Source organism: Rissa tridactyla, chromosome 7, assembly GCF_028500815.1.
Source record: "Rissa tridactyla isolate bRisTri1 chromosome 7, bRisTri1.patW.cur.20221130, whole genome shotgun sequence".
In the NCBI taxonomy this organism is placed as follows: domain Eukaryota; kingdom Metazoa; phylum Chordata; class Aves; order Charadriiformes; family Laridae; genus Rissa; species Rissa tridactyla.
Window position 1 is genome coordinate 49500929 of NC_071472.1, and position 13696 is coordinate 49514624.

At 45.7% G+C, this 13696-nt stretch overlaps 1 protein-coding gene across 8 annotated transcripts in view; it reads left to right on the plus strand.

Moving 5' to 3' along the window:
- ACACA (acetyl-CoA carboxylase alpha) overlaps nt 1-13696 on the plus strand; it is a 138129-nt gene that overhangs the window by 107628 nt on the left and 16805 nt on the right. For all 8 annotated transcript variants that reach the window (XM_054208971.1, XM_054208977.1, XM_054208970.1 and 5 more), the window contains 4 exons: nt 3688-3784; nt 4478-4613; nt 10775-10952; nt 12352-12464. In XM_054208971.1, the coding sequence (XP_054064946.1) occupies nt 3688-3784; nt 4478-4613; nt 10775-10952; nt 12352-12464 (524 nt within the window). The remainder of the gene's footprint in view (nt 1-3687; nt 3785-4477; nt 4614-10774; nt 10953-12351; nt 12465-13696) is intronic.

Below are 13696 nucleotides of genomic sequence, written 5' to 3' on the forward strand. Positions count from 1 at the left end.
ATTTGTAGAAATCAAGTTTTCGTTATGCTTTGTGTTTTTCTAGAACCTCCTTTGGAAGTTGATGGCTATAAGTAAAAATAAGTCATTACTTGAATAGGATATTTCTTTACCACGCGAATGAAGTGTGGTCTGATCATTTCCCCTGGTTTGCTTGGAGGTGACAGCTTTAACATCCACAAAAGCCAAAAAGAGAGATATTGTTAAAAATGCTGGCAGACAATATATGTTTCCCTAGGCGCTGGCTGCACAGGGAGGCCTTTTGCAGCTCTCACTGAGTTGAAGGTGCATTACTCAGTTTCTTAGTTTGCAATCTTATTTGACTTGCAAGAAAAGTTCAGCTAAGACTAGAGCAAATTGCAAGAAACCCTGCATAGAGAAGAGCTTAACGTTGAGGTTTGTGTGGAATAACTTGCAGCATTTCCAAACCAGCACCCACCACACCTGATCTTATTTGGTTTTCGTGATGCAGAGATGTGTAGCTCCACAGACCTGCGGCACTCACTGCCTCCCAAGGGGAGTCACTTCCCCTTACCTTGCTGCCATGTGGCACCCGTGCAGGATTCTAAAATGTTCCCTGTTGCCTTCAGATCAGATCACTGCCTTAAAACATTTGCAGCCCGGGTCATCCTCAGTGTTGCAGGTCCATGAACTCTCAGAGTTTCAGGCAGGAAGCTGAAGCCTGGAGATGGGATCTGGATTTTGGGAGAATGCAAATCACAGCTGGGCTCAGAACCCCCTTTAGTTTCTTTAGTTTTTGCCCCCTCCAAAATGGCATTGTGAGTTTCCTGTTCTGATTGTCTGCGTCCTCTCAGAATAAAGCCATTTTGCAAGAGTACATTTATCTCCCTTGAGTTTCCACTGCAAGTGCTCGAGCTGTCCAAATGCAGTGGGCTTATCCTCTGTCACTCCTCATTCCTCAGACACTGCCAGTGCTCCTCTCCAGACAGAACTTCATACTCTTGCCTCCAGCAGACTCCCAGATCCTAATTGATGTCAGTGTTTTTGGTTAATTGTCAGCCTTTTCTTTTTTTTTGTTAACGAGTGAGAGCGTAGAAAAACCCTGAAGTGCCTGAACGGGATCCTGGAGGCTTCAGGTGTTGCCTTAATGAGATATGGTCGTGCCTGCGCATGACGGGGGCTCAGAGTGCCTTAGCTCCTAGCAGAAGTTTGCATCAAAGAAAAATCTTTTCTTTAGGGATCTTTCACCTCCCGTACAGTCAGTGTCACAGTGCCAACATCCTAGAGCCAACCGACCTGATAATGCTTATGATCTTCTGGAAATCCTGTGGCTGCCCCTGGGGTCTGACTCCATCAGCCTCTAGTTGCACCAAACTGGGGACACAAGGACTGACTGTAGTAGCAGGATATTCCCGGTGATGCTGTATTGATTACTAAAGAATTCAGTGGGAGACAGGGAAAAAGACCGCTGTTTCCCAAAGCGCACAGCACAACTGGGAGAGCCAGCTAGGCTCCTAGCCAGTATAGCCGTCAATCACTGCTGTTTCATATCTCCATTATGTTGATAGCACACCTGGGCCCAGAATATTTGGCACTGGGAGCTCCCATTTCTCTTTTGGACTTTTCAAAGCCACAGCTCTAGAGAGTCCTCCTAACGAGGGACAGAGAGACAGAGGTCATGCTGTGAGGTAGCAAAGCTTATGGCATTCACTAGAGCTCATGTGCAGCATCTCGGAGGATTGTGTCCACTCTGGACAGCTCTAAAACGGCCATCGGGAGCTATATGTTAACGAAATGCTGCGTAATAACTGAAGGAGGCTTCAAGATACGAGGGTGTGCTCAGCAAAGTGTTCCTCTGTTGCTCTTTTCTTAAGACTTCTGAGGGTCTTTAATGGTCTTGGAACTGCCTTTATCCTAGCGCAGGCTGTGATACAGAGGAACACCCGTTTCCTCGGGCACCGTATCAGCCTGTGCCAGAGCCAGAGCCAGGTGGTAGTGCCTGGGCTGCCCCAGCCCAGCTGGAGACTGGTGCTGAGCCGCAGGGACGTTCATCTGCTGGTGCAGCCCAGCTCTGCCACCTTGGGCTTTCATGTCTCTGACCACGGCTGGTCCCAGGGGTCTGAGTGCTGCTACCCCTGAAGATCCTTCCCACTCAGAATACTGTCTGATCTTTATACATCATTGAGAGGAGCCGAAAATAGCTGCTGACTCCACTCCTGATTGTAGCACGTAACCTTGGGATGTCCTGTGACCTTTTGATACACTTTGGTATTTTTATCTGCCATCTGTGACACTCTAAAGTTTTATCTCACAACGTCCTATACTTATTTAAAGGCTTTTAGGTTAAGCAGTACACTGAGGGGCAGGGGAAATCAATGATTTGGCAAAGCTAGAAGGTCTCTGCCCAGGCCCGTGCTCAGCTTCACTTGCAGTTCCTTTCTTCTGGCAAATTCCAAGTTGCTTTGGACTCTCACATACAGGTATATATAATACAAATGAAACTGACTTCTTTCAAAAGCAGTGGCATTTTGAAAAAACAAATATGAATGTATTCTTCTGGGATTGTTACTGTAAGTGCTGCCAAAACTCATCTTTTGTATGTATGTTTGGAATATGTGTGCTGTTGGCTGTAAATTGTCTTTTATTATTCTATGGCAACTTGTCCAGGGACACACTATAAAACAAGATGTAGCATCTTCATGTGCTAGCCTGATAAAATTTATATGAAGTATAATGGAAAACAGAAGTTGTTTTGAGCTGTTTTCAAGTTCAATAAATAACCGTAATACTTGGATAAAGATGTTCTTTATTAGGTCACATGGGCCCTAATATAGAAGTTATAAGTTACCGATTTAAGACGGCTTCTGCAATTACGGGTTTCTAGGCAGACTCTTAATCATAGTGAATGGGAATATTTTCAACCCCCTAGTGCACACAGGCCCTGTCGCTTTTTCTGCATGCAGCCCGTGTCATCCAGCTTGAGGTGGTTGAAGAGAGAGCGTAGGCTCTGCTGGGACTCCCGTCCTGGGAGTAGGCGGTTGTCATCGCGAGCGAGATGCCCTTTGTGTAACGGAGCGGTTCAACGCTGTGGACAGCGGAGCTGAGCATCCTGCTTGGTGCTGGCACTCCCTGCGCATCCCTCTGTCCCTGCACCCTCCCCACCCTCGCGGTCATCCCCAGCAGAGGGTCTGGGGAGGAGACAGATGGGCAAACCTGAACCTTTTACCCGTCATTCACCCTAACCTCTTGGGAGAGGGAGCTTTTGTGAGCAGTGGAAGTTCCGGGTGGCTGAGACATCAGCGTTGCTTAGACATGTGGCCTGTGGATGTATTTCATCAGCTGAGAGTGCTTGTGGAAGCAGGGCTTGGGAGGCCTTGGGCTCTGCGTGTTTATTTTTCATGGTCAGGACCATCAGTATCAAAATCTGTACGGTAGCAGGTGAAGGGTGGTGGAGATGTAGCTGTATCGTTCAAGATTTGGGCTTCGGTTTATTCTGTTTAATTTTTAGTGAGGTATGTGCTAGTTTTTAGGACTAGATTTTGCTTTGAGAACTGTAAATTCTACTCTGAAGGTTAGCCACATGCCTAAACTCTTCAAAAAGGCCAGAATGCTCCTTCCACCGTTCGCTTGCATGATTTGTCTCTCGTGAGTATTTTGATGCAAATTGGAAAGGTGTCTAGTTGTGTAACAGTAGAAATATGAATTTTGATTTGTCTCGCATGTTACCAGGCTGGGAGGAATACCTGTAGGAGTAGTTGCCGTAGAAACGAGAACGGTGGAGCTCAGCATCCCCGCTGATCCTGCAAACCTGGACTCGGAGGCCAAGGTAGGTTGAACGTGTGCTCGGTTGCTTGTTTGTCCTCTGCAAATGTCTCTGGGGGAAGAGCACTTGTTGTGATGGGGTTTTTCCCCCCACAATGTGGGATGAAAAGTATAGCCATTCCTTGGGGCGGTGCTAATGCATGGCAGCTGCTGGGAGGAGCAAAGGGGCAGTTGTGTTGGCCATTCCTACAGGAGGCATGTTCCCCAGCCGTCCTGCTTCTCTTGTGACTTTGGTGAGATGCGGGGACTAGGACTCGGGAGATCTGGCAAGAAAAAACCATTTCCCTGTTCTCTTGCTGTGACCATAGTGTTTCATGCTCTTTCTGCTCTGACATTTTGCTTTTCTCCTGCCTGATTTCACAGCTCTGGCCCTGCATCATCTCTTCAGGGTTTTCTACTTTGGGTGTCCTTTTCTCTCTCTTCTTCTCCTTCACCTTCTCACCGCAGTCGTAGTATCAGGCTTTCCATACCATCACTATTCTTCTTAGCTAAATCAGGGGGGACATTCCTTTTGACGTTGGTGACAGAAGGATTGTCCCGATTTTTCTGTGGGCAAGCAGATTCTAAACATTTCATGTGCTGTGTTCCTCATTCTTAATTCCACATCACAGCTCTTGTTGCATCCATTTCTATATTTTTATGCTAATTCTTCTGTTAATGTGTTTCACAGCTTAACAGTCGTCTTTATTCCCCCCAGATAATCCAGCAGGCTGGCCAGGTGTGGTTCCCTGACTCTGCCTTTAAGACTGCCCAGGCTATCAATGACTTTAACCGAGAAGGGCTGCCTCTGATGGTCTTTGCGAACTGGAGAGGCTTCTCCGGTGGAATGAAAGGTAACCATCAATTTGGATCCCCTTTCAGTGTTGTCCCGTGGAGTCTCTTATTGCTCAGGGCACCGCTGCGTTCCCCGCTGTGGCATACCCACTGGCACCAGCTCTGCTGGGTTAGCGTCCTGAAGGGGTTCTCCAGGGACAGACCAGCAGCTCGGAGTAAGTGGCAAAGGACAGAAGCAGGTCCTTTAGGTGGCAGCCAGCTGTTAAATTGGCTTAACTGTGGTGACAACTTGGACCCATAAACTTGGTAGCGGATCTGCTTCACGTGTCTTTGATTCAGTCCGCATCCAGCCCTGCTCTTTCATGGCCAGTACGTGATCTCCCTTAGAAATGCTAATAAGGGGATACCTCTCTAGGCCTGCCAGAGTGTTTGGACATGTCAGCCCGCTGAAATCGTGGCGACTCTCTGCCCGGCTCTGCTGAAAGTCAGTCGTGGTCGTTGCGCAGCCAGCTAGAGGACGGGGCCGCTCTGCACTGCAGTAGCTGCGGTGATGGAGGGTTTCATTCCACTCCTCCTCGGGTGTGTCTTGTCTTTAATAGGCACATAGCAAAAATAATATAGAATATGCAAGAAGCAAATTTTATATCAAGTTCTTATAAAAATAAGCAATGCAGTTGTATTTTTATATGTACCCTCATATACAGTTATAGGAACTGGCTGGATCATCCGCAGGGAGAACGGGTAATTGGGTGTTGACGGTGGTCTAGCTGCTAATAAAATTTACAGCTGCCAACCTGTGCTAATTAAACCCTAATCTCAGGAAACCCCTTCTGCTCAGAAAGCTTTATATCCTTCTGCCTCAACTTAAAAGTGGGGCTGGATAAGCCGATATTATTGCCTATCAAAAAGGTATAGGCATATTCCATCAAGTGGAAACATTGTCTTGACCATTTTTCCCGCTGTAACACTGTGGTATGGAGGGCTGTCTCCCAGGTGACTCTTCTGGTGGCAGTGATGTCCATATAAGCAAACAGTTCTAAAACTGCTCAGTTAATGTACCAGCGGTTACATTTTTGCACCACGCATTGCTACTTGAAATTTTTGTGAAGTGCCAAGAATGTGAGATTGATACCATAGAATTTAAACAAGTAAAAGATTATGGCCTCTTACCTGCATGTGGCACTTAACAAAACACAGAAGTAAAGTTATAGATGCTCTAATACAGTAACAGTTCCTGCTCTGGAAGGACTGGCAGGGTGACAGTGTCTCGTTAGCAGGGCAGAAAGCAATGCCGTTGAGTTTGCAGATGCAAAGGTGGAAGATGGCAAAAGATGGCAAAATTCTTTCCTCTGGAAAATACCCCTTACGTTTCAGGATGGTCTCTGCTCCGTGTGCTGCTACTGCACTCCCTTCGTGACTTGCTTTCCCTACCGCCCAGTTTACCGGGAAGTGGTTGATTAATGAATGCTTGGTAACATTAAATTATTTTGCCTTAGTATGTTCTGAGATCTGTTGGCTTTGCCAGAGCCCTTTGCCGGGTTCCTCAGGAGCCGAGTTTAGCTTTGGAGGTGAGAGCAGAAGCCCAAGGTGGAGAGGGTCCCTCGAGGATGCTGATGTTTATACTGCGTGTCCCCAGCCGGTAGTGGGAGGAGGAGAGAGCCGTCGCGGAGGGGGGAAGAGCAGAGCCATTGCGCTTTGCACCCTGGTCCCTGCATTTTCCTGCAATTTTGGTCTCTCCTGACACTCCGGGCGCTCCTTGGGGAGTTGTTTGCAGTTTTGGTTCCAGCGCTGGCTGGGGATTATGCAGGGAGGGAAAATAAACAATTATGCCACCCCTCAGTGCACACAAACACACTGCCAGGAGCCGACTGCACTGTGGGTAAAATGACTCCAAAATTGTGTGTAATGAGTAGGAAAAGATTAGAGACAGCTCTCGCTATGCTGAAAATTGACATTGGGGGGGGGGGGGAGAGAGGAAAAAAAAAAAACCTCTTTACTAGTCGGCCTAGGAGGTCTAATTCAAGCCGTAAAATAAATAAATAAATAACATAAATAAAGGCGTATCACAATGGTATTGGTGGTTTCCCCAATGAGCTCTATCTGGCCGGAAGGCTATTCAGCATAATGCAAAATTAAATTATAAAAACTGGCTTGAATATTTAGATGGAGGAGCCATTTGGAAGTGGTTTATTTAGGCGAACCGGCAGTGACCCACAACGGGGAGACATCAAGCGTGAAATTTACTGGAAATTAGCACCAGGGTCTTGGACTCGGCATGAATAGTTTGATAGCATGCAAATCCCCACGACATTAAACTGCAGCGCTGCTTGTGTACAGGGTCACTCGCAGTTGGTTTTTCATGTTTTACTTATTATTTTTTTCCTGGGACGGGTTATAAATAACAATAAAAAAAAAAAACTTCAGCAGAATGAAAAGGCTGTTTTAAATCTCTGATTACCTGGATGTTGAATGACGGTATTGCTTGTATGTAATGGGTTTATGAGGGACATTATGTGTCTGCAGCCGATACACGCCTGGTGTTTACCTCCAGGTCCTATCTGATAATCCAGCCAAGCTGATGAGATCCGTTCCAGCTTTGGAGGTTCAGGGCACGCTGCCCGCCACGATGGCAGTGCAAAAAGCTGTCTGCAGCCTTTCTAGCATGCTTGATGCATCCGACTGCCAATATTTACACATACAGGGTAATGATAACAGCTTCCAGCAGATCTCGTGTCTGTGCGTAGCAGAGGCCGATGCACACTGCAGCTGAGCGGGCAGGGCACGGGCAAGTCTGCTGCGAACGCTGCCCTACCGAACAACCCACAGCGCTGCTCTTCTAGAGCACTTCTGCAGCATTTCTGTCTTGCCCGTGGCTTGTTATGCTCAGGTTTAAATTAATACAGGAATTAGATTCAGCCCGGAAATATAATATTTAATTTTTCCAGTCTCGACATGAGCGAGTCCTTCGCAAGAACAGCTGTGCAAACAGCCTGCTTTTTAAATGCGCGTGGTGTGCTTTGCTGCGTGATGACGGTGGAAGTGGCTGGGTTTTGTTTTAAACATAGTAAGGGTGGCAGTTACAGTAATAACGATTTACAAAGTCTGCACCGAGGCACTGGGGCTGGACGGGCAGCTCAGGCACAGAGCGCTGGGCACCAGCGGGACCCGGCATCATTCACCACCTGCAGCAGTTACGTTGGGTGCACTATTTTCCGTTGTAAGAGTGGAGAACGGAGCAAAACGGAAAATAAGGTGCAATAGTCACAGTATGGCAAGTGTTTCAGAGTTTCACACTAAAGTACAGCATTAACGTAAATCAGGGAGGCTGTGTGTGTGTTGTATTTGTGTGTGTTTGGGTATGGGGACTACAGGCAGGTGTCTTGAGTTGTCTTTGTGGTATTTTTATGATCTTCATCAACTCCACTTAGATGTTACCTCTTAAAAATATACATTCTTTAAGAGCCCCTGCCTTGCTGAACTGGTAAGTGTATGCAAATTGAACAGTTGAGGTGGCGGGAGGAAAAATCCCTGCAGAAGAGCAGGAGCCCTTCATAGCCTGTGGACACCGCAGTTCCCCTTGGCTCCTCTCTGGAGCTTGGCAGCTTCCGTGGCCTGGAGCTGTGCATGGCACATGAGGAGCCTTTGTGGTGGCAGTTGGGTTGATTGTCTCATCCTTAGTTGAGCAAAACTTGGTCTCCATTAGCGGAAACGGTTACTGCAAGAAAAGGGGAAATCCCCTGCAGCAGAGGAGTTTATGCCAGATCTGAAAGTATTAAGGGGCGCCTGTAGCCCAGAAGTGCCGCAGCAGGTTTTGAGGTGCAAGAGAAGCCAGCCGTTGGGGTAAATCCATATATAAAATATTAAACTAAGGCTGCTGGGACGTTCCAGGAAAATGAAGTGCTGTATTGCAGGATCCCAGAAGGCGTAACTGTGTACAGAACCCCATGGCAGTGAAGTTCATGCTTCTGGATAGCTTTGGAAGTGGGATGCTGAAAGCGGTGTAGGCACAGAAATGCCACCCTGGCCTTGCTGATGCCACCTGGTGACCCTGGGAGAGAGCTGGAGCGGAGCCCAGAAAGCAGCAAGTTTCTCTCAGTTTCTCTGCTCCTCCTCCCTCTGCCTTGTTCAAACAAGTAGCGCTTCTTTTTTTTCTACACTTAACCTGAGTAAAATATATACCCTTGGCAGGAGTGAAAAATGTATTGCTAATTACACAATTATTTTATTATGTAGCACTAGTAAAAAATGTCTAGTAACGAATTAATTCAGTTAAAATAATTTGAATCAAGCAATTATTTTCTTAACACTAGAATTAGCTGAAAGTACTTCAAGTGGTTTATTACTAGCACTACATAATAAAATAATTGTGTAATTAGTAATAAATTTGTCACCCCTTTTGAGGTCTTTTTCTTTGCTCAGGACAAAGGAAAAGGTTGGAGTTTTGTTTGGTTCTCAGTCCCCACTGTCTCTGCCAGAATTTATGTTTATTTGCAATTAGAGGAAATAAATTGTTCTTCACTTCATCAGCATTTGACATTTCTTAAATAACATGAAACTCCTTTTCTTGGGTACTTGGACAATGACCTTGCAAATGAAGTGGAGGGATCACATCAATGCCTATGGTATTTTTATATATAGATATATATTTTTTTATATATATACAGACACACACATACACTTTATATACACCTCCCTGTCTCGCATGTTCTATATGTGTTAGTGTGTGCATACGTATGTAAGTGTGTGTGTGCGTATTTCCCAAAGGCTCCTTAACTAATGTCATTAACATTAAACTGGGTTTAAATGCCAAGGGAACCTTGGCTGGACTCTATTCCCCACAAACGATGGCTGTCTCAAACGATGTAAGGATTTTAGATGAATAAAAGTGTCTCAGTCTTCTAAAACTATTATCGAAGGCCAGTGTGTGTGCGTGGCACATAAATGCAGCCCACTTAGGTGTTTTGCTCAATGCACCGGTATTTTAACGGCCAGAAAAAATTAGGCAAACTGTGAGGCGCCAAGCAAAGAACAAAAATGATGGAGGGGATTGGAAATACCGTCCTGGGTGACATGAGAAATGAATACCTATAGTGTGTCTAAGGGAAAAAAAAACCACTGAAAAACCTACTGCTATTTATAACAAGCCCGAAGGAGTGGAGAGATTCGGTAGGGTGGTACGAGGAGTAGTAATACGAAATTAATGGGGATGGGGAAGGCGGGGAAGTTTGTCTGAATACTGAGGAAAATTTCATCTGTTTGGTTGTGGAAATGCCCCTAAAGAAGTGGTAGATTTATTGTTTGGGATTTCTGAATGAAAGCTTTAAAATGCACTGGGAAAGAAAGATAGGATACAGTCCTGTGTGAACAAAGAGATGGAGTGGGTGATCCTAATAAGTATTTTTCATTTCTTGTGTATTTGATTTGATACTTCTATATATAATTATATGTAACAAAATATATGTATTTGAGGGTGCCTGTTTCCATTACAAACTATATCCATTATAAACTGTATCATCGCACATAAATTCTTTTGCCTCCCTTTTTTCTCTTTTCTTTAAATCACCTTTGGGGCTGATATTTTCCATGTACTGTCTTTACACAGTGGAGTTGTTCTTAGCAATTTTGAGTAAAATGCCTTAAACAAATTTTAATGCAAAAAGAGAAAAATGCTATTTCACATCTGAACCCTTCTGGCACACTAATTTTTATAAAGATATGCAAAAGGTCTGCTGCTGGTAGGTGCCCCATGCATGTTACCTGAATTGTGATACCGGTCTGTGGTATAAAGTGTGAAATTGGGTGGCTACGCTTGTATTAAGTACAGAAATACCTGACCTGGCTTCCAGAACTGCTGAAGTACTGGTTTGGCTGGGAAGGAAGGGATGGATTATGCCCAGGACACATGGTGTGGGTCTGGCTGGGGTGAGCTGAGGACCCGGCAGTCCATGCGTTGTGACTAGATGTGGTTACGTGGGAATTAACCAGACCTGATCTCTGGAGCGGAGGTCCAGTGGCTGGGAGATGAAGGGCTGCCGTGGGAACATCTCCTTTCTCAGCCCATCTTGCCCAGGCCCAGACAACGCCAGCCAGAGCTTGTGGTATTTGTCGCAGGAGGTGGTTATAAGAGCTGAATAACTATTTTTTCCCCAGTTTGACCCAGCGTGGCAGGGCTGAAGCGTTGACGTGCTGTGACCTCAAACGCTGTGTCCTTTTTCTGCAGACATGTACGACCAAGTGCTCAAGTTCGGTGCCTACATTGTGGACGGCCTGAGAGAGTATCGTCAGCCCGTGCTCATTTACATCCCACCGCAAGCGGAGCTGAGAGGAGGATCCTGGGCTGTGATTGACCCTACCATTAATCCTCGTCACATGGAGATGTACGCAGACCGGGAAAGCAGGTATGGCAGCTTTCTCCTCCCTCCGCAACCACCTGCTTTGAGGCATAATGACCTGGCTGAGCGAGAAGCTCACAGTTAAAAGCGTGGCAGTTTGTTGCTGTAAGGGGCTGAGCACTTTCCAGTTGTAACCCACGTCCCAGAGGAGTTTGCTGTGTGGGTGTTCACAGCTCGGAAAGTCTCCTGAGCCAGACCTAGATGGGGTAAATTCTGTAGCCGGTGTGAGACAGCCTCTGAGAAGGTTCATGACTGGCATTCACAAAGCACAGTGACATGTTGGTGCTTAGGAGGCTTTTTCCCCATTCTGATATTTCCACACACTGCTTTGTGCTTTGAAACAAGTGCCTGTGTATACAATTTTGCAAATTAAGTAAGTGTAAATAAGTGTCTGCTTTAAAATTCCTGAGTGTTGTACTACCTGTCAGACAGGCACTTGGGTCATTGCACTTTGTTAATTAGATACAACTGGTGTAAGTGAAGTTCTAGTTACTGGTGAATCAGGATATAAAACTACAGGCAAACTCTTGGAAGCAGGTTTCTAAAAATATTTTAAAGCATCTCTGAAATAGAGAGATACTGAATCATTTGGAGGAAAAAGCCAGCCCTAGATGGGCTGTCTGTAGTGGATAGAAGGAAGGTGTATAGAAGGACAGCGTGAATATTGTGCTGTCAGGGCGTCCTCTCAACCCCCACCGTCTTGGCAGGGCAGAATTCCTGGGCAGCTGCTCCAGTAGGAGAAGCTCCCCACTTGCAAGACATCGGGAAGGTCCGTGGGTGGTTTGCAGAGCTGGAGTTGGACTCTAGGGGTCTTGAGCTCCAGTAGCCAAGAAAGATGCGCAAAGTGTGTCGTCCTCTCCCTAAGAACCGATACGCGTTTGTACTAACTCTCATCGCTGCTGCTGTTCCATCGCCCTTCGCGCTGACCTTCCTCCTCGTCCTCACTCCTGCCCTCACAGTTAAAGACTGAAGTGATTTTATTTCCGAAGCCCAAGTTTCAAATCACGTGCTGCTCTGTCTTCGACCTGGGAAGTGGGCAGGATCTCTAATGAAAATGGCTGCTTAATTGGTTTGTTTCAGAAAGCTTACCTGCCTTTTGAAAGAGCTTTCAGGTCACAGCTGAAAAGAGACTGCCGAAGAGCATTGCTTGTACCAGGCTGTACTATTGCTGTTGGATAGACCTGTTTCTCTGAAGCCTGGTGTGCATTTGTGGCATTGGATAAATAGTAGCTAAGATTCTTTCTTTCTTGTTCTCTCTTTCTCTTTGTTTCGTCTCGTCCCCCCCTTCTCTTCTCTTCTTTTTTTACATACTTTCTAGATAACATTGAACCATTCCATTTTGTGTTTCCCCTTGTCTGATGACCTGAAAGTGCCTTTCTTTTCTCTTTTCCCCGTCACTGATCAGAGGAGGAATCCTGGAGCCAGAGGGGACGGTAGAAATCAAATTCCGCAGGAAGGATCTGGTGAAGACGATGAGGCGAGTGGACCCGGTCTACATCCGCCTGGCAGAGCGGCTGGGTACGTCTGCGTGGGGCTGGCGAGCAGCGATCCGTCCCGCGGGGGGCTAATGAATGTGTTTAGAGACCTTAAAAAGGGGCGCTCAGGCATCTTATCGAATTCATGATAATTTTTATTTATTGTCATCTAACTTGGGAAGGAAACCAAATGAGACAAGCTGCATGTATGTACATGGGGGAGAGATGATATCCATGTGCATTTAACATACCTAGGGGGTGTGTAATGTACTGTCTTTTGGAACTGATTTATTTATTTATTTATTTTTAAATGACTGGGTCTTACAACAGACACTTACTAGAGACGCTTGAGTCTAGTTTCCATCTCAGCAATTACTCAGCCCACTAAAAGCTTGTGGGCCAAACCCTCAGCTGGTGTCATTTGCCGTAACTGAGAATTTGGTCAAAGACATTTTGGGCTGCTGGACGATGACTGTGTGTCTGAGCTAGTTTTGAGTAATGATATCTGTCTGTGCTTTGGATTCAAGAAAATAAAAAATATTCTTCAGCTCCTCAGTGAAACAGGGGGTGATCCGCAGTGCTCCGTGGCTAGCGTGGCACTGCCTGCCTTGGATTATTACTGTGCTTTTCGCTCCAAACGATCCCAGCGCTGGGGGTACACCAAACAACCCAAAATACAGAGTGTTTGGCAAAATGCACTTAATATCAGATATGTACTCTCTCAGAGGAATAGACTCTTTAAACAGTTCTTTACTAGCTCTTACTATAAGAGTATAATCTTACAGAGCCTCTTTTTACCTCCAAAATTGACTACATTTCAGTAGTGGAAGAAGCATGCTACGTGGGTATGGTTTGAATTTATAAAGCCTTTTGGGATCCTTCAGGAGGAAAAGTGTTCTGCAAATGACTGATAAATCGTGGCTATTGCTGCAGTTACATTTTATTATTTGGCTTTTTTTAATTTATGGCGGTGCAACAATTTATATACAAAACAACTGTTCTGATGTGCCTTGGGAAGAGAATAATAATTGTAAAGGGTGCGGGGAGTGTTAAGAATCAGACACTTGCTGCAAACCATGTTCTTACTGATGCCTTTGGTAGCATCAAAGACATTTTCTCTCCTTTTTTAATGATAGTATTTTGACACTTTCTTTGTTTTCTCTCACTGTGCGGGTTGCTTTCTGGGCAGAGCAGGTTAGCAGGCGTTGGAGTTTTGCAGACCAGCACAAGGCAGCAGCTTTATCCGAGTTCGGATCTTGCTGGTGTACATTTCTG